This window comes from Thermobia domestica, chromosome 11 (assembly GCF_964235325.1).
Source record: "Thermobia domestica chromosome 11, izTheDome1.hap1.1, whole genome shotgun sequence".
Taxonomy (NCBI): domain Eukaryota; kingdom Metazoa; phylum Arthropoda; class Insecta; order Zygentoma; family Lepismatidae; genus Thermobia; species Thermobia domestica.
In genome coordinates this window covers 256890006-256909712 of record NC_137464.1, presented here as the reverse complement: position 1 = coordinate 256909712, position 19707 = coordinate 256890006, and the positions used below count along the sequence as shown (strand labels likewise).

The 19707-nt window shown below is 36.6% G+C and overlaps 1 protein-coding gene across 1 annotated transcript in view; it reads right to left on the bottom strand.

The window, feature by feature from the left end:
* LOC145664965 (galactokinase-like) overlaps positions 1-19707 on the bottom strand; it is a 40052-nt gene that overhangs the window by 12698 nt on the left and 7647 nt on the right. Inside the window, exons 4-6 of the mRNA XM_081732118.1 lie at positions 9214-9339; positions 6043-6224; positions 4068-4218 (exon numbers count right to left, since the gene is read on the bottom strand). Coding sequence (XP_081588244.1) covers positions 4068-4218; positions 6043-6224; positions 9214-9339 — 459 coding nt within the window. The remainder of the gene's footprint in view (positions 1-4067; positions 4219-6042; positions 6225-9213; positions 9340-19707) is intronic.

Here is a 19707-nt window from a genome sequence, read left to right as displayed (position 1 = left end):
AAAAAAATGACTGAAAACTTTTAGTAGAAATGCAAAATTGAAATCCTTCAATGATAACACACATTTTTTCTTTTTTGTAGTCATGAAAGCTTCGGTGTCGCAATTATCTGAATCTTCTACAATGTTCTCAGAACACCGTAAGAGTTCTATTTGATTTTCATTTACTGCATTCACAATTTTGGAATTGTAATTCCAGCTTATAGTGGCAACCGTTGGAAATCGCTTAGTTATTTCTGATTCAGCAAGCGCGTTACAGCGTTTCGATGAATATGAAAAGAAATTTGGAATGCCACTTATTCTAAAAAATATTTTACATTTCTTGATGTGATTAACAGACTGTGGGACAACGAGATTGAGTCTGTGATGATAGCAGTGTATGGTGAGTGCACTCAAACACCTTTTCACAAAAGATCGTAAACCGTTCAAATGTCCAGAAAATGTGGCAGCTCCATCCATAGCCTAGTGCTACAAGCTTTTGCTTACAATTAAAATGAGAGAGAATTTGGAAAGCATGCTCACGTAAAGCAGTCGCAGTGCAATCACTAGTAACATCTGCAAAACAAATAAATCTTTCATGAATTGCCGTCTTTCACGTATCGATTGAATGTTGAGAGATCTTTGCGATGTCCGTAGTTTTGTCCAACATTATTGCTGTAAGAAGTGTATTGTTTATTTCTGACTTAATTTTATCCAGAATTACTCACCAACACATTTAATAATATAATTCTGAATTCTGTTTGATGTTCCTTTAAACACTCCCATGCTGTGAATATGACAAGTCAAAATGGGCGCCCGAACGAGAGGGCAGGGTGGGGCCCGGACCTTCCTCTGGCTCACGAAAATGTATACTTAATATAGCAAACCACGTATATTAAATACCAGAAATACCAGACGCAACATAGCAACAATGGAGATGGGCCCCTCGCTAGAAAATTTTCTTCAGGCGCCCCTGCAAGTCCGTTTAATATCATACTTAGAAAGTAACTGAATTATTTCAATATAATTTCCCTAATTGACAGAATCTTCCTGTTTGTCATGACTTCTAAATGATAGCTCTTGTTTAGCCATAAAACAAGAGGAATAAATCAATCGGTTCATTAGTTCTCGGTTTGAATCAACTTCTGCATTGCTTGCTCAATTGAAAATCAATTCTGGTTTCCCGAAAGTTTTCAATTTGGTTATTGTGGACAGGTGTGAGTAACATTTTTCTTGGGAGCAACTTGGGTTTGTGAAAATTGTTCATGTCACAAAAGCCATCATTATTCCACACGTCCTTTTCTATGTGGAACAGAATACAAGGCCAGCAATACAGTTTGTTTCTTGTCTTACATGCAGTTAACTATTTCGAAAAAGCAAAATAATCCGTTTTGATATTATGTATATAATCTTTCATTTTTGTCTAAATGGAAATGCTTGGAGTTGTCTACCACTGGTTATTATTTGTTGCTTTTCTTGAAAATTAAGGAATCCAAATGATACCATGAATAATTGGTCCAGAATACAACACTGAAACGGCCGATCCCCACCCCTACTGTCTCCTGTACCAATTGAAGTAATATCACTGCTTGCGCCATCGCTTTGCTGCAAGGGACTCGGTTTCTCAAACGAGTCCCCTTCCATACTTTATTCTTTGAGCCATTTTCAAAATATATTGACAATCTAAAAAGTTCACACTTCACTAGATCTCTTAAAGTGTCAAGATTAATACTGTAAATTTAATAGCGTTAAAACTATTAACTGTAAAAAGCAAACGAGCATTAAATTCGCTTACGACAGAACGCCCATGCTTAGAGCTTAGACAACATAATATGAGGACTAGCTGGCTGGACCCTGTTCCCTTCCCCGAGAAAAGCCGATTAAAACCCGAACGTTTCCGATCTCCACTTTGTCGCACCCAGCACACGAGCGCTGACTCAAGTTGTGTCAGAACAATTGAAATAGTGTTATTTTACGAAAATAGAGAAATACAAACAATGTTTTCGTTTTCTTTGGTATATATTTATCACAAAATACTTTAATTAAAATGCCAGGGGACTAGCCTAGTCCCCTAGTCCCCTTGACGGCACGCCGCTGATTTCTTATTTGATAGGCTAATATCTAGATTTTCTTTAAAAAAAAAAAAAATGTCCGGTTTAACTGATAATTTTAGTGGTTTTCACAAGACTGAAGTAGGTTTCTTTTCGCAACCTGTATGTATTAATGCAAAGTGGAAGCTTTCAATATGAGTGGAAAAATTAACATATGCTTGTGATCATGGCTATCGCTCGGGCCGAATTATTAACTAAATAAACCTTAGAGAGCTACAGGGACAAGAGTGAGTACAACATTAAAACACGTTCAGAAAGGTTTAGTGAGGTGTGTGTATGTCAGACAATATATATGTGCATAGTTATTGTCGGTAGATTTATTAAATTAATAAATATCTTATTTATTACAGATGTCACACACACACACACACACACACACACACACACACATATATATATATATATATATATATATATATATATATATATATATATGGGGGTAAGGCATTTATTGTCTCATTTTGAAATTTGAACCTTCAGACTATGTCCTTTGGCCTAATTTTATCCCCCCCAATATAGATTATCTAATTCGCACACTGATTATTATTATTATTATTATTATTATTATTGGTGTATCTCAGTTGAAACCGGTTTAAGTTTAGTAATCTGCCGGCTGTCTCTGATAAGTGCAGATTATTTGAAGAGTTCTTCTTCTCCAAAAGACTTTCTGACCATGTTACAGGTGTCTAGTATTACTGATTTTTTGTAGATTTGTTAAAAGATGTTTTGCGTTTATCTGTTCAAGTTGTGTCACAGTATTTTTATGGAGAATTGCTGTAGCTGAGATAATGATTGGTCTTACTTTAACTTTCTGACATTTCCATAACTTTTTTGATTTTGTCAGCCAAGTCTTTATATTTGCTTATTTTTGTACTGTATCTTGTAGGTATGTTATGAGTTAATGATACTGCTACATCTATGAGGGTTACTTCTTGGTCCATTTTATTGATAATAGTGATGTCGGGTTTGTTTGCAGGTACCGTTACATCCATTCTGATTTCTCGATCCCAGTAGAATCTGTATTTATCATTTTCAAGTACTGGATTTCGCTGATATTCGTAGTATGGTTTGGTAACGGTGGTGATTAGTTTCATGTTATGTGCCAAAAACTGGTGAATGCCTTTTTCAACATTGTTGTATCTTTTTAGAAAGTCTGTGTGTGGGAGCCATTATGCGGATGACCTTCTGATATGTTCAATGGTTTCTGATATTTCCGCATTTTCTGCACTTTTTTTTTTATCAGGACTAACTCAGGAGAGTAATGCTCCCGGAAGTAGGAACGAAAAACACAGTTCTGATTGGTTGGCGTTATCCATTTCTTGCCACATTGCATTCAAATAGCAGAAATCAAATGTTTGCTGCTGTCGGTCTTCGTGGCCAAGTGGGCTAGTGCTATATGCTAGTAACTAATATCGCGTTAGCGTGAGTTCAAACCCGGCCCAAGGATTGTTTTTTAATTCTTATAACACTTTAAATTAAAATAAGATGTAAATAATACTCAAAAAAGTGATTTACTTACTTTTGAGCAGATAAGTAGTAGTAGTAGTAGTAGTACGGACGGGTTAGAAGCCCCGTAGGGCTCGTTTTGTTCCCCTTGTACTCCATGATATAAATTTTGTGACTAACTTAAAACAGCTGGTTAGGATAGCGCGTAAAATAGCTGGCTAGAGTAGCGCGCGAAAAAAACATACTTCCGGGAGCATTACTCTCCCGAACGAGTCGTTTTTTATCCGGTATCTCTTGCTTCAATATGTATTTACAGTAGTTTTGGGTTGGTATCACTCGGTCCTGTATGGCCATCAGAAATTATTATTATAAACTAAGGCAAACCGAGCCAAAACATCGAGTTTTATGTACGAAACCACCCGAATATCAAGAATATCGAAGTACTTGCATTACTTTAACAAAACACACACACACACACTATTGTTTATTTTATTGACACATAAACCTTTTCGTAATTAGTAATTCTGACTATACCTGAGTGAATTATGACTCTCTACCATCAACTTCCCAAACGTTACGAAATCACCATTTTCCAGCGCCTTTGCTGCCTCTTCTGTCCGCTGGATTTCTCCAATGACATGCCTTGCACGTCGATATACTACAGGATCTAACTTTGATTTAAACTCTGTAGAATATAGTAAGAAATTTTTCAGAGCTATATTACAAAAAAATCAAGCACTATAATAAGAATAGTAAAAGACATTTCATATACCAAATGATCTCGAGCAATCCCAAATTTAGATATCCCCCATGTAGTTCTAATCTGCCTCCTCTGAAATTTTATAGGTGCACATTTAAGACTGTTTTGTACCCCAGGGCCAAATAATGTACCTACGATCCTCAATACCCTGGTCCTCGGTACCTTTATGGACCAGACGAAACATACACTTCTGACAAGAGCCCATGGTTGTACCTATTGTTTAAGGGTGAGAGTACACCCTCTAAAACTAAATTAAAACACCAATTTTGGCAATTTGTGGATTGTAACAAAACATTTGGAATGGTCGAATTTTCCTTTTAAATTGTTCCCTTTTAGATTTACAGTTTTAGCAATGCACTGTTAGTCAAAATTTGAGTTGTTTTGCTAGAAATTGGATGGATCATCTCTGTAAATTACATCCCTCCTAAAATTTGACACTTGATCTTCTGGCAGTAGTTAACTTTGACATAGGATATATCTAAATTGAAAAGGTGCCTTAAAATTCTTGGCCCGGATGTACATGAATGGTTGTGGCTTAAAATTTAATAGGATAATTGAAAAAAATAACTCTTAAAGAAAATATACGAGGGCCATTCGGAAAGTAATTTCAGATTGGTTAAAAAGAAACACCAAAGTAAATAAGATGAATTTATTATATATACCTGAAAATACTTCTTTGCTTTATTTTTCAACATAGTTTCCATCATATCTCTGCACTAGCTTAGAAATTCCACGAGCATAAATGTCTCCTAACTGTGCTTTGAGCAAGCCTGTGACCGCATCTTTCAGCTGCTCATCATTACCAAAGCGCTAAAGATGATAATCACGATTTTCAGGAAGTTTTCCATCAATTTTCTGAACAAGTTCATCAGTGACCATTGACGGCTTGTCACTCGTCTTTTCGTCATGAATGTTTGTTTGTCCACTTTTAAATGAACGAACCCATTCAAGAACAACTCCTTCATTCGTCACACTTGGTCCATACACAGCACAAAGTTCCCGATGAATAGCTGCTGTCGAATATTATTTTACCGTTAAGAAAACGTATAACAACTCGCACCTCACACTTTGCGAAGTTTTCTATTGCAGCACACAGTGATCAATCGGAGGTTACTTTCCGAACGCGCCTCGTATTTGACTTTTTTTTTTTTTTTTCAACCATAGTCAATATTATTTTGGCACCTAACCATTCAGTTTGGTTTAACTTTGACATAACTACCCCTGTAATTTACACCCTTCTAAAAATCTGACAAGTTGACTTTTGACAGAGTTCTATTTGATACAGGGTCTTCTTAAACTCAAACGGTACCTCTAAATTTTTGGTACACGTATATCACTGACTTCAGTTTGTAGCTCATTTTATATATATATATATATATATATATATATATATATATATATATATATATATATATATATATATATATATATAAACCCTCATTAAATTTAATAACTTGCACATTTTAGTATTTGCAGTTAAACAAAAGTCTTAGATTTTTTTTTTCTTTTTTACAGTTTCGGTGTGAATTTGAGGCATTTAGAAATAAGATGGCTTAAATAAAACTGCATTAGTCTACTCTTTGAAACTGGAGCCCAAAAGAAATTTGCAGTAATTTGAAACTAACGAAATATAAAAAGTACAAATTGATTTCGAAGAAGCATAAAGCACGCTACCTTAAGGCAAAATAGTTTCATTTTATACTATTATCTGTAGCGAACATTTTCTTTTTGCTAAAATGATGAGATTACCTTCTAAGTGTTGGAAGGATGCTTCTCTCAAACTTTTCTTTCCTAGAATCCTGGCTGCTTCTTCGCACTGTTTGCGTCGAGCAGCGTAGCCCCCATCCGTCAACTCATGATGAACGTTGGAATTCGTTATCAGAAACACTATGGCCGGATTATTGATCGGGACTAACTTTAAATCCATGGACCTTAAAGACACAGTTCAATTAATTCAATTAATTATTACACCTATATATATATATATATATATATATATATTCATTTTTTGTATATTACTACAGCCACATTACAATTAACAGATATCTGAAAATAATGAACTATAGACTGAACTACAGTAAATGAAGTACGGAATTTCATTGACTACAGAACGTTTTGTGTGCCTTGTGATTCCTAATCTAACGATTAGTTCATTGGGATCATTTTAGCAACTAATCCTATTCAGTGTTAAAGTGGGGGGAAAGCAGAGACGGTATGTTTTATTACGATTTTGACTCGACATACCGGCTATCTAAATGCTGAAATACAGTGAGGGTATGTTGTCTAAAAGATTGCATTTCTATTTACATAATGACTGAAAATCATTGGAGACCCTTCTCTGTAGTTATGGGGGAGGGGAGGGGAGGGGAGGAAGAGATGGAGAGACTTTGATCCCCAGTTAACAACTTTCTGAAAAAAAAAAAAAATCTCCTTTTGTTGAATTGAAGAGAATTATGCACGAAAATGCTCAAAAACCGAGATTTTATCTTAACAATTTCCTGCGGGAAAATTCCCGAACCCCCCACTCAACTGAGGAATATTCCAAAATCCCCGGAAGACCCGCTTCCCACAGCATACAACCCCTAAATCCGCACATTCTCAAAACACGAGATTTATATGCATTAAGACAAGAAGACACACTCATACATAAGAAAGAAACAATTCAGTATGGGACATAAAATATAAACTAGATGAACTTCTTTGACAACTTAGAAATTATTTCTACATAAGAAAGAACATCTTTTTACGTGCACAGCTATTCGTCAATTACTGTGTATAAAAGTGGGTTTATTAAAGATATTTAGCATCTACTCTCCAATGGCGGTATGCCTTCATCACTGAAAAACCAGAGTCGGTATGCCATACCACCGTATACCGTCTCACTTCGACCACTGATCCTATTGCCAGGCCCTTATTAAGGTATTTTATGCCCCTGAGCCCCAAAAAAAAAAAAAAAAAAAAAAAAAAAAAAAAAAAAAAAAAAAATGCGCCCCTTAGTTGTTCGTATTCAATGTAAGTCTAAACAATACGGCACTTAAATTAAGTTACCAGCAACGGTGCGAGGCGTACAGAACTAAATGCATGGATCGCGCTAGCAGCCAATATGCATTAGTCACTTTTTAGTGCTTCTAGTGTCGTAGCAAAGAAAAAAAAATGCATTCCAAATTACTGACATTTGTTAGCAAATCTCGTAAGCTAAATTTATAACAGAAACGTAACTATGTGAATGAACCGATAACTTTGAATGAGCTGTTTGATCATTTCAGTAGTTTAAATAAGCACGTTTTGGTTGAATATTATGAATTGTTTTGAACTCATGTATGATTTCTTTACCGGACAGCAATAGAGTGCTTCAACAAGACTAATGGGCAAATGTTAAATAAACTATCAATTTTGAATGAAAATAAGTTTCGCGAGCGCCACATTTTTGGCCAGATTCTTTTCTTATTATTTTAACAATGTTTAGAAGCCAATGTTCTTCAATTTTGTGTCTGGTCAATGACAGCTGTTACTACGTAATTTGATTCTTAGTAGACGTCTTATAACCTCTAACTAGTTCAATGAAATGAAATTAAATCTTTAAGTTTTACGTTCCACAGTTATGCTAACTAGGCTAAAGGAGACGATGACGATGAGAAATAAATGAAATGGTGAAATGAAGAAAATTGGAGGAAACGTAAGAACCCCGAGAAAACCCACGCACACGGTATTTGTCCACCACAAAGCTCACCTGGCGCGAACTGGGATGTAATCAAGGACCCAACACACCAGAGGTGAACGCTGTACCACTGAGCCACCGCGGCCCCTAACTAGTTCAATGTCAGTGGATATGGAAATAATTTTAGTTTGATAAATGAATATTGCAGCCACCTTATATTCAGTGCAGTCACGCACCCAGAAATTTTTGTTAGGAGGGGTCCAAGGTTTAAGGTGGGGGTCCAATATTACAATCCACTTCGTCTATGGAGTATCGAAGGGTATTGTGTTGCACCCGAAAAGACGATAAATAATTGTAAAATATTTCAACCTATATTTTCAGGAAAATATGATAGAACTAGATTGTTTTTACAAGAGAAAAAGTACAGATGAAGTGTAAGATCAAATTTTCATGCTACATCAATCATTTCCCTGTTAAATGAGTATATTTTTATTGAGAAAGTATTTTGAATTAGGTGGTTTAGAATGGTGGAAATACGGACCTGGTAAGTATGCAGGACATTCAATACGGGCCATATTTTTTGTCCCTAGATAATAGGACACAAGATGTGCACTGCACAGTGCTGGCGTACATTTTCATTCATAAAAACGAAGTTTAAATCAAATGTTCAACGGAAATTGGAACATGAGTATGAAAAATTTCAGCTCAATGAGGCTGTGGCATTCGATTTCCATGTTCCAAAATATGGAGATTCATTTTCTCATCTACCATGATCTTATCCCACACCGTGATAGAATAGTGTACAGTGTTCTGTAGTTATGTCATTTCAGAAGCAAGTAATAATGAGTTACAAAACTATTTATTCTTGGCTTTTCAGTGTTGAAGTTATCTTTTCCTTCATATCAGAAGAAAAGCTAACACGGATATTTCAATAAACACGTTCCAGAGTAACAACCTGCTCGTCAATCCTGAAATAAAGCGGTTCGTTCATTGACACGAATAAAATGAACGAAATAAAGCAGTTTCTTCAAACGTCACGACACACAGATAAAAATTCCCATTTTTAATAGAAGACGTGAGAAATGCGTATCTCAATATATCCTGATATTATGTTTCAAAGAGTTATCTCCTATACAATAACTATAAAGAATTCAACAGAAATTAGTAGAAAATCATTACAAACATCACACGAACTCATATTAATGCTTTCTCTTTTAAGATATTTAGACATATTGTTTTATTAGCCTCAAATATAATTCTACCTGCAGTCTAATAGAAGAGCGTTTCCTTCTTTTCCTAATACAGAAATGCATTGGTCCATTATCCCACAAGGAACTCCTGCAAACTCATGTTCTGCCTTTTGACATGCTAATGCTTTCTGGATGGGGCTGTAAAAGTAATAAAAATACTTATTAATGGCATAATAATACAAACTTCTACAAATGATAATACGAGGGCTGACCAGAAACTAACAAACTTTTTGAAATTCAAAAAGTAACAGAATGCACAAACCAAATTGTATTATATTATTTGAAAGGTACACTCTTAAGCTATCCTTCCACCCAATCCCCATGCAAATTAAGGCACTTATCATACCGTGGCACAAGTTTTTCAATACCGTTGCGGTAGAAATCTGCCGCTTGCGATTTCAACCACTGGCTTACAGCAGCATGCAGTTCGGCGTCATTATCAAAGTATTGTGTAGCATGCCATGTCTTCATCGCTGGGAAGAGGTGGTAGTCACTCGGCGCGAAATCCGTGCGATATGGTGGGTGATCGAACACCTCCCATCCAAAACCATCCAAGAGCTCTCGGGTAGACTTGGCCATGTGTGGACGTGCGTTGTCATAAAAAAAAATACCTTCGCGCTAAGTTTTCTCCGGCGCTTGTTTTAAATCGCACACCTTAACTTTCTCAGTGCTTCAACTTGCCAACAAAAACTTAATCACAGAACGCACCTCACAAAAGGCGGGATTTTCTATTGCAGCGCACATCACAAAAAGCACAGTAAAAGCGCCACAGTCCTCACGCTACGACAGTTGGATGCGTAATGAGTGTGGCAACGTTCTGACACCAAGATGGCGACTCTAGCCCCGCCCACTGCTGCGATAGGCCAAAACGTCTGGGACTTTCTGAACAGCCCTCGTACGTTACGTACGAACAAAAAAGAAAGAACACATTTAAGACAATAAACAGCGTAACACAAATTAATGTACAGAAACACGCACACACGTGAAGACAAAAAAAGTAATACCACCGTCAATCAGATTGCTTGTGAAATTGTCTTTTTTTAAAGATCAAACTTCGTTTGGAGCTTGTCCTTTTGTAGGTGGCTGCCGGAAGATCCCTAAACAACATCCAACAGGAGTCTGCCATCATCGTAACATTCCAGTTCCGTCGGTGCCGTTATTTCATTTCTTTGATATCTTGATGGAAACGTTCCCCCTGCACTTCACTCACTGCTCCCACATTGTCAGGAAAGCAGTCAAGATGGGAGTTAAGAAAATGGACTTTTAAGCTCATGGAGCAACCACGCTTTCGGAATGCGTGCACCATTTTCCCCACCATTTCCTTGTACTGTGGGTCCTTTCGGCCATTTAATAGGAAAAGCAGATTGCTAACATCAAGAAATGTGTCGCTGGACGCTCGAAAACGCTTTATTAAGACCCTGGTATGGAGCGTGGCGCTTTACGGATCAAAGATGTGGACTAAGAAAAGCTGAAATACCAAACTGGAAGCGTTTGAAATGTAGTGTTGGCGCAGAACGCTGCGCATAGACCGAAAGGAAAAGGAATGAAGACGTACTAAAGGAAGCTAATAAAGAACGACAGATCATGTAGATAATAGGAAAAAGAAGAATTAGCATGCTTGGCCATCTTATTCGGCTCTGCGACTGGATCACCGTGTTGATACAGGAAAAGACAGAAGGAAAACCAGAAAGAGCAAGACCAAGGATAGAATATCTAGACGCAGGTACGAAGAGACTTTATCAAAGTATAAACAGCTCTCCCAAGGGAGAGAGAAGATTTAAAATTTCCATGTTGCATACTAACCTATGGTTGAGGTGAAGAAGAAGATGTGTACTTATTAATATGGCTCTATCGCCAAAAGATTTCGTGTCGGCAGCAGTGAAGCCGCTGTTCAATGACGTCATTCTTTGACCCATTGAATGGTTCATAACTTCGGTTCAATTAACCGCTAACAAGTTAATGCTATGAATTATCTCTTTCCTGTGTTTTTGGTTTAGTTTCATTGCAATCTTCATTCATGAATACATGAGTTTTTTTCTACTATCCTTACCATTTTTTTCGGCAGACAAATTTGGGTCTAAGGAAACAGTGATCTGCACATGCTGGATAAGTGTGTCCCACTTACCAAAAAGCGGCAACCCTAGAAGTGCGTCAAATTTAAGATTTGACACCAACAAACAAACCAACTTTACTTAATATATATACAGGGTGTTAATGAACTACAGCGACAAACTTTAAGAGGTGATTCCTCACATCAAAATAAGAGAAAAAGTTCACATGGACCTATGGCAAAAAGTGCAGTTTCAGAGCTAGGGCTGTCCAAAATCGCGAAAAAGCCAACTCGCAAGAGACCCTATTTCGAATTAGAGAAACTGTGGATGGTGGTCCTTATCAGCGTAAAGGAAGTCACGCATACGCAATCCAAAAATGCATATTTCTTTAATGTTCAATGGGTGTATAGATGATTCCCTGCAGGATGAAATTCCCAGACATGCCATCAACCTAATTTTGAGATTGAATTAAATTTTATTGCGTTCAATGGCCATTTACATTGGCTGAGTGCCATATGGTATAGAACATGTCAATAATATTATACAAAATATATATTCACATTATTGTAAAAACATAACTACTTTTACAATATCTTCTAGGTGATGGAAAAACATGACAAAATGTGGTTTCCTTGGAAGGATTATTAAGATACATCACTCACCTATACAGCATTTTCTTTTTTTACACAGTAGAGAAAAAATAATATAATGTGTACAAGAATTACATTTACGACTTAGCAGAACCTAGATCAGTTTGCAAGTATTCCTCCACACTATAAAAGCAGTGGTTTAATAACACAGTACGTACTGACTTTTTGAAACTTTCATGTTTGGAAAGAGATTTAATTTGATTAGGCAAAGAGTTAAAGAGTTGTATACCTTTGTATGCAATTGTTTTCGAAAACAAAGTGGTATTATGAAGAGGAATTTGGAGATCTGACTTCGTTCTCGTATTATATCCATGTTTATCTGAATTCTTTTTGTACAACTCTTGTTTCTTGTGGACCAAAAGTAATGTTTCGTATATATACAAGGAAGGAAGTGGAAGAATATTTAGGTCGTTGAATAGCGTTTTGCAGGAAGTATAAAATGAAGTATTAGTGACTATTCTTATCACTTTCTTTTGAAGTATAAAAACTTTCTTAAATTCAGTGGACGAACTCCAAAAGGATATTCCATATCTGATTTTGCTGTGGATTTTGCAGTGCATGGTAAGCTGTTAGTACTACTTTTCTACTTAAAATGGATACAAGTTATCTTATTAGGAAAATTACAGAGGATAATTCATGACATAATTTTGCAATATGTGAAGACCAGGACAAATTATTATCTATCAGAAGACCAAGAAACTTGACTGTTTCGGTTGGCTTTGTTATTTTCTCATCTTGTAGTAAACTTATTTGTGCATTATTTTTGGTGTATCCAGTTCAGACAATTTAATTTCCTTTTATTCTAAAAGGCTGCTATATTTAAACAAACAGTATAGCTAAGCTTGCGCATTCTCGTACAGCAGACGAAGCAGCCCGTAGCCTTGGCAACCAACGGCAGCCAATCATAGCCCTACCTGTGATTACGTCAGCTTGATGGGTGGAGCTCGCGCAAGCCGCGAGAACAAGAGAGAAACCGCGTGAAGCAGCCTTCATTCGGCGCCAACAGATTTTCAACGAGAGACTCATATTAACATCACTGCTGATATAATTTATCAAAAATGTGGTATTAATACATCCATTTGTTTCTAAGTTATCTGAATACATCGACATTTATATTGTTATTAATATTACCTTATATTTTCGAAGGAATGTAAGTATAGCATTTAAATTAAACATAAACTCCGATTTGTGTATATCATTTACATTATTTGAGTCTGGGAAATGCTGCCTCATGTTCTTCGCCTTGTCATGCGTGGTGCAATATACTCATATAAGTGAATTTTTGGAGTGTTTAATTAATTTTCATATTAAATGATGCTGAAGTTCTGCCCTATTAGTAAGTTTAATGTTGTTACTTGAATTTTCGCTAATGTGTAGTTAGCGGTAAAAGAAGCTATTGCTTTTGTGATAACTTGTTTCGTCGTTAACGCTTCGGAGAAAAATTCAATTAATGACTATCTGCTATAATGTTTTCTCTACTCGGATAACCATTCTACGGAGTAAACATCACAAAAATGGTGCCGAAGCCCGGGACATGCGCCGAATCAGTAAACTTTTTTTTTTTTTTTTTTTTTTTGTAAACTCTCAGGCCTATATATTCTAGATAATCTAAATGTATTCACGGCCACGTTTCGCCATGAATTTCATGTGCAATCATTTTTTTATCTTCTAAAAACTCTATGGGGTTTCCTTAGCATAATTTCTTTTTGTTAGCCACATCTCTTGTGTCTTCGTGGTCGTATTTATAGTGGGTAGGTTTATTTGGTTTTTGTGGGTTGGCTCTTCTTTATTTAGTCGTCAGATCATTCCTAAGATGGATACAGGTTGGCATCTGTAGACATTTGACATTGCCTCAATATAATACTCGATCATTCGAGTTTATATAGGTTTATTTCTGTCTTCATATTAATATTCATATGATAGTCATCATTAAGAGTATATGTGTAGCTTTATTATGTTTTCTATATATATTCCTATTCAGCATCATATCCTACATAAGTATATTTAAGTATCAAGTATCAATATATTGTGTACCATGTATCTAATTGGTGAAACTGCATGTAGGCAACTGGAGTTGGGTCGCATCTGTCGTGTTTGATACGCATGAAGGGAGTGTAATGAGGAAAGAAATACCTGCATCTCTTTTGTTAACCCATCCCAAGTCAAATTCCTTTTAACCATGATTACGCTATTTACCCTTATTGTAATAATTACATGTAACACGTAAAGAATATACACTTGATATACGAGGGCAAGTCAAGAAATACTTGGACTGATTTTTTTCCCCGGCAGTTCTGTTAACGCTGGAGCTTCATAGTTTGGCATACAAGTAGGGTGGGTCTTGCTGTGCATATATATAAAATGTTGTTAAGGAATCATTGCATGTTTGGTAACCACGACTTTTTATTGCAGGTGATGTTCTGCGCCGCCTCTAGAAGTCGCCTGTAGAAGAAATGGAGTCATTACGAGATGAACAATTTGCAGCTATACGGTTCTGCTATCGCCTGGGGAAAAGTGCAACAGAAACTCTAGGAATGTTGAGAGCAGCCTACAAAGATGACGCTCTGCCACGAAGTACCGTGTTCTGGTGGTTCAAAGAGTTTAAAGAGGGCCGAATGACAATCACGAAAGCTGGTGGACCAGGTGTATCAGCGTCAGCTGTTACTGAGGTGAACATTAACACGGCAGCAGTCATTGTTAGAGAAGATCGCCGCATCAGTATCGACGATCTGGCAGCCGCACTACGCATATCTCATGGCAGTGCCTTCAAAATTTTGCATGACCACCTCCACATGAGCCGAGTGTGTGCGCGATGGATTCCGCGACTCCTGACACCAGAGCAGAAGGCCGTTCGAGTGGAGACTTGCAGGGAGCTGTTGCAAAGGTTTGAGGATGGTGGAGACGCCTACCGCACCGTGCGACTTTTTTCTATTCCCTGCCCTAAAATCCAGACTGCGTGGACGCCGCTTCTCCGATAATTCCGAGGTTCTGAAGGCATCGGAGGCGGTTTTGAAGAACCTCTCAAAGAATGGCCTGCGACATGTGTTTGAGGACTGGAAGACTCGAATGAAAAAGTGCATTCAAATGGGCGGGGACTACTTTGAAAAGGATCATGTGCCTGTTGCTGAGTAATAATAAATTGCCTAGAAAAAAAAAATCAGTCCAAGTCTTTCTTGACTAGCCCTCGTACATCTACGAAGAATACAACACAAGGAAGAACACATGTAGGTCCAAATAATAAGAAGAACACACATTTTATTCACATTCCAATTAACATAAATGCAAGAGCAGCAGCAGCAGCAATTAAAAAAAAAATGGTAAAAGAAAAAGTGAGATGCAAATCATTTGTTGAATAAGTTTTTGCACAATAAAGTATAGCATCTCGATATTGGCGCCCTATACTCAAAGGAAGTCCTAAGCTAAAATAGGAGTCGATGGCCTGCTGAGAACTTTAAGAACTTCCACCGATGGACCTAGCCCTATCCAATGGGAAGAGGATAGGAGCAGAAGATCCAGCCGTCGAGTGTTCATTCAACGGGAAGAGAACGAACGAAGAGGACATTCTTTTGGATTGGACATTGTTCTGGAGGATAGTGTGGACAGCAGATAGTGTACCATTTGAACAGTCACGTGTGTGCAGCCAATAAACAGTATAAATAGTGTGTTCTGAATGAACAGTGAAGTGTTATTCTTCAAACTGAGAAATATTCATATATTCGTTTTAATATTCATCTTTTATTTTTCAATTAATAGTAAAGTGATAAGTGTTTTATAAATTGAAATTAATTCTTTATTTGAAGTGTTTTCTCATTTGATTCACATTATTTTGCAATATTTTAGTGTATGTCAAATGTTCATTTTTACAATTATTAGTTGAGTGAATTTGCATTTGAATTATTATGACTATAATGAACAAGTATGTATATATCTATACATTTATTCATATATCTAATAATGGATTGAATAAACATTTCATATCAGTGAATGCAGTGTTAAACGTAGTGTTTGTGCGAACTATGACTTAGCCAGTGTATACTTCAAAAACTTACAGTGTGTCCACGTCATACGCAAGTACAAACAATAAGTGTTGCCAGGGTTCTTAAGGTAAACGCATCTCATCAGAACTTTACCTATCAACTGTACGGGAGCCATTTTGTAATGAACTTATTTGTGCATTATTTTAGGTGTATCCAGTTCAGACAATTAAAATTCCTCTTATTCTAAAAGGCTGCTATATTTAAACAAACAGTATAGCTAAGCTTGCGCATTCTCGTACGGACAGCAACATCCAGCAGACGAAGCAGCCCGTAGCCTTGGCAACTAACGGCAGCCAATCACAGTCCACCTAAACATCACAATCTATTTGAAGTATTGGATATGGTGTCAATTTAGTGTGGTTAGAATGGAAGTATAAGCAGGATGTTTTGTCTGAGTTTAGAAATAATTTATTATTTGCAAACCAGGAAACCACTTATGACCTATTGTTATCTATTCTCTTTTGGATTTTGGGTGGTTCTGATTTTATGACGTTTGTATCATTTGCATACAAAATAAGTTTATTCTTTCTAAGGTGGTCTGGCAGATCATTTGTGTAGAGAAGAAACAGTATAGGTCTCAAAATTGATCCTTGTGGAACACCTACGTTGATGTATTTAGGTTTTGATTTGTGCTTACTCATATATTTCGAGTCTTGGTTTAGGTGGGATATTTCTACAATTTGTATTCTGTTCAAGAGATAGGATTCTATCCACAATAGCGGAATACTCCTGATATCATATCTATACAACTTATTTAATAAAATCTGGTGGTCCATACAATCAAATGCTTTCGTCAAGTCACAGAAGACACCGAAAGGATAGCATTTTGTGTCCATCGGATTATGACGTACATAACGAAATCGTAGATAGCAGTTCGGGGATAATTTCTCTCTTAAAAAAAAAAAAAAACATTTTGAGATGAGCAAATAATATTATTACATTTTAAATGTTGGTGTAACCTGGAAAGGAAAGCATTTTCAAATATCTTAGAGAACACTGACGTAAAAGAAATTGGTCTGTAGTTTTCCACTTTATCTCTGCTTCCTTTCTTGTGTAATGGTTTTATGATTGATGATTTTAATTTCGTAGGAAATTTACCATTTTTAAAAGATGAATTGATGATACAGGCAATTGGAGAAGCTACTATTTTCGCTGCCTATTTTAACACAAAAGTAAGGATTTCGTCAATACCAGTGGCAATTTTATTGTTTAATTTTGAAATAACAGATTCTACTTCCTTTGAAGTAACTGGTGTTAGGAACATAAAACTTACGGTCATAGGTATAGATCTTAATAGTGGGCTATGTTTTGGGAGAGATGTTTGAATGGGGATCATTTTAACAACAGAACTGAAATACTCGTTGTAATGGTCCGCAATCCTAGTTCGATTATTTAAAATTTCGTTTGAATTATCTATGTGTAATTTTATGTTTTCTTGATTTTGCTCATGTCTGTTACTCTCCTGATTTGTTGTTTTCCATGTGACTTTACTTTTATTATGTGACTTCAGTATCAGTGAATCGTAGTAGTTCCGTTTGTTTTGGCATATTACTTTTTTGTATATTTTCTTATATCTTTTGTAAAGATCTTTAACACGATTATCGTTTGTCTTTTTACACTTGACGTGTAGTTCCTTCACGGTTCTACTACTTGTGATGATACCAGTGGTAATCCACGGCTTATTTGAGTCTTGTTTATTTTTTAAAAATTTTGTTAGGGAATGAAGATTCAAATATCAATTTAAACTTTGAAAAGTATGAATTATACTTTTCATCAACTGTGTAAATGGTAGATTCAGTAAAAGACCAATCTTCTTCACACAATAATTGAAGAAAATTATTTAAATTTGTTTTCACTGAAGTCTCGTTTGTTGATTAAAATACTCGATTTGTTTGAAGGTTCGTTGCGTTTTCTAACCTCTTCCCTATCAATGTGGAGGAATACTGCGTCATGATCTGAATACTGAAGAAACGTTCTGACTTTATGATTGGTCCAAAGCAGGCAAACGATAAGCCTTGATAGCAGTGAACACGGAATCCTTTGGCGCGAAGTCGGAACTGTTAAGAATCGTCAGCAGCACGGTCTCTCGTACTCGGGAAAACGCATGGTGCGATGGTTTCTTTCACGCTTATAAGTGAAGAAAACGTGAAATATACAGTGACGAAATACATATCATCACACGTTATTCCGAACACAAAGAAACATGGAGCTGCCGGTTCCTAACATTTCCGCCTTCCCTCCGAAGCATTGGATGTCCATTGTTGTCGAGCTTTACCCCCTGCCTACTTTGGACCCTTCTTGAAATCTGGGTATATCTGAAAACTCTACTGAAAACATATCTGAGAATTACACCCTGTAGGGAATACCCACTACACCTATTGACAATTGATGAAATATGCACTTTTGGATTATGTATGCATGGCTTCCTTTACGCTGATACGAACTACCATCCACAGTTTCTGAAATTCGAAATAGAACCTATTGAAATTTAGCTTTTCCGCGATTTTGGACAGCCCTAGCTCTGAAACTATGCACCTTTCGCCATAGGTCCATATGAACTTTTTCTCTTATTTGGATGTGAGGAATCACCTCTTACATTTTGTCGGTATAGTTCATTAACACCCTGTATATATATATATATATCCTAGCCGCCTAATAAAGGTACAAAAAGCAACCAAATAATCCAACAATGAAAAATGCATTATAAATAAACGCTTTCGCCGAAATGTTTCATCAGATATGGAGGTGAAGAAGAAAGATGAAAGGAAAACTTAAACAACAAAGAAAATAATTAAGAGGAGTCTATCAGTGTTTCATATTAGTATGCAGAGTCATGTGATCGTGTTACTCACCAGTCTGAGCAGATGAAATTTACTGGAGAATGATAAATCTAATGGGACGGATAGGTCGATAGAAGTATAGTATAACGGGATTCGATCAAGGGATACAGGCAGCTTTACTTATTTTGGGAATCAGTCATCCAACTATTGACAGGCAAACAGCCTTCTGCATTTTCAAATTGGAATTCATCGCCTGCATGGTTAATAACATTGGCCATTCTCCTCGACGTAGCCAAGCTGACAGCTAGATTTTAAAGCCAACGAAATACGTTTATTTCCTACTCATTGTTTTGCTGTCTAGAAGGAAATCTTTGTACTTGTAAAGCTTTTGTAATAAATTGTAGTAGCTGTTTCCCAAATCTTTACCCTTGTTCTCACCTTCCGCTTTGTTTTGTCAAATCTGACACGATCCGCCTTTAAGTTTAATTATGATTAGATCAGGCACTTTCTCAATGAATTTGTATCTTACAGTCATATCATCACCGAAACATTGAGCATTATGTTCGTTTACCTACCTCACGACGCAGCAACAAAGAAATATTGGTTATTGTAAGTAAGTACTTTGACCCTCTGGATTTGACAATGTGGCAGAAGCCGCTTTGTGTTTGATCAGCTGTAAGAGGCCTATGGACTTTGTGTCAATTCGGAGTAACTGACCACCTTTATGTGTCGTAGGCCCACATGTGGATGTTCCTTCCGTATTTACGCTCATGACATCCGAGTGACAGTCGGACCAAAAGCAATTGAGAGAGCACGATGATCGTTTGTCCATCATTCATTTTCGTGGTCAGCTTGCCTTGGGTCATTCTGTGATTTTTCGTCATTCGATGCATGATAGATTGACGAATAAGTCTTTTCCAATGGAACAATTCGGAGACGACCCACTTTTCCAGACTTCAGGACTTGAGGATGACACACATTATAATCT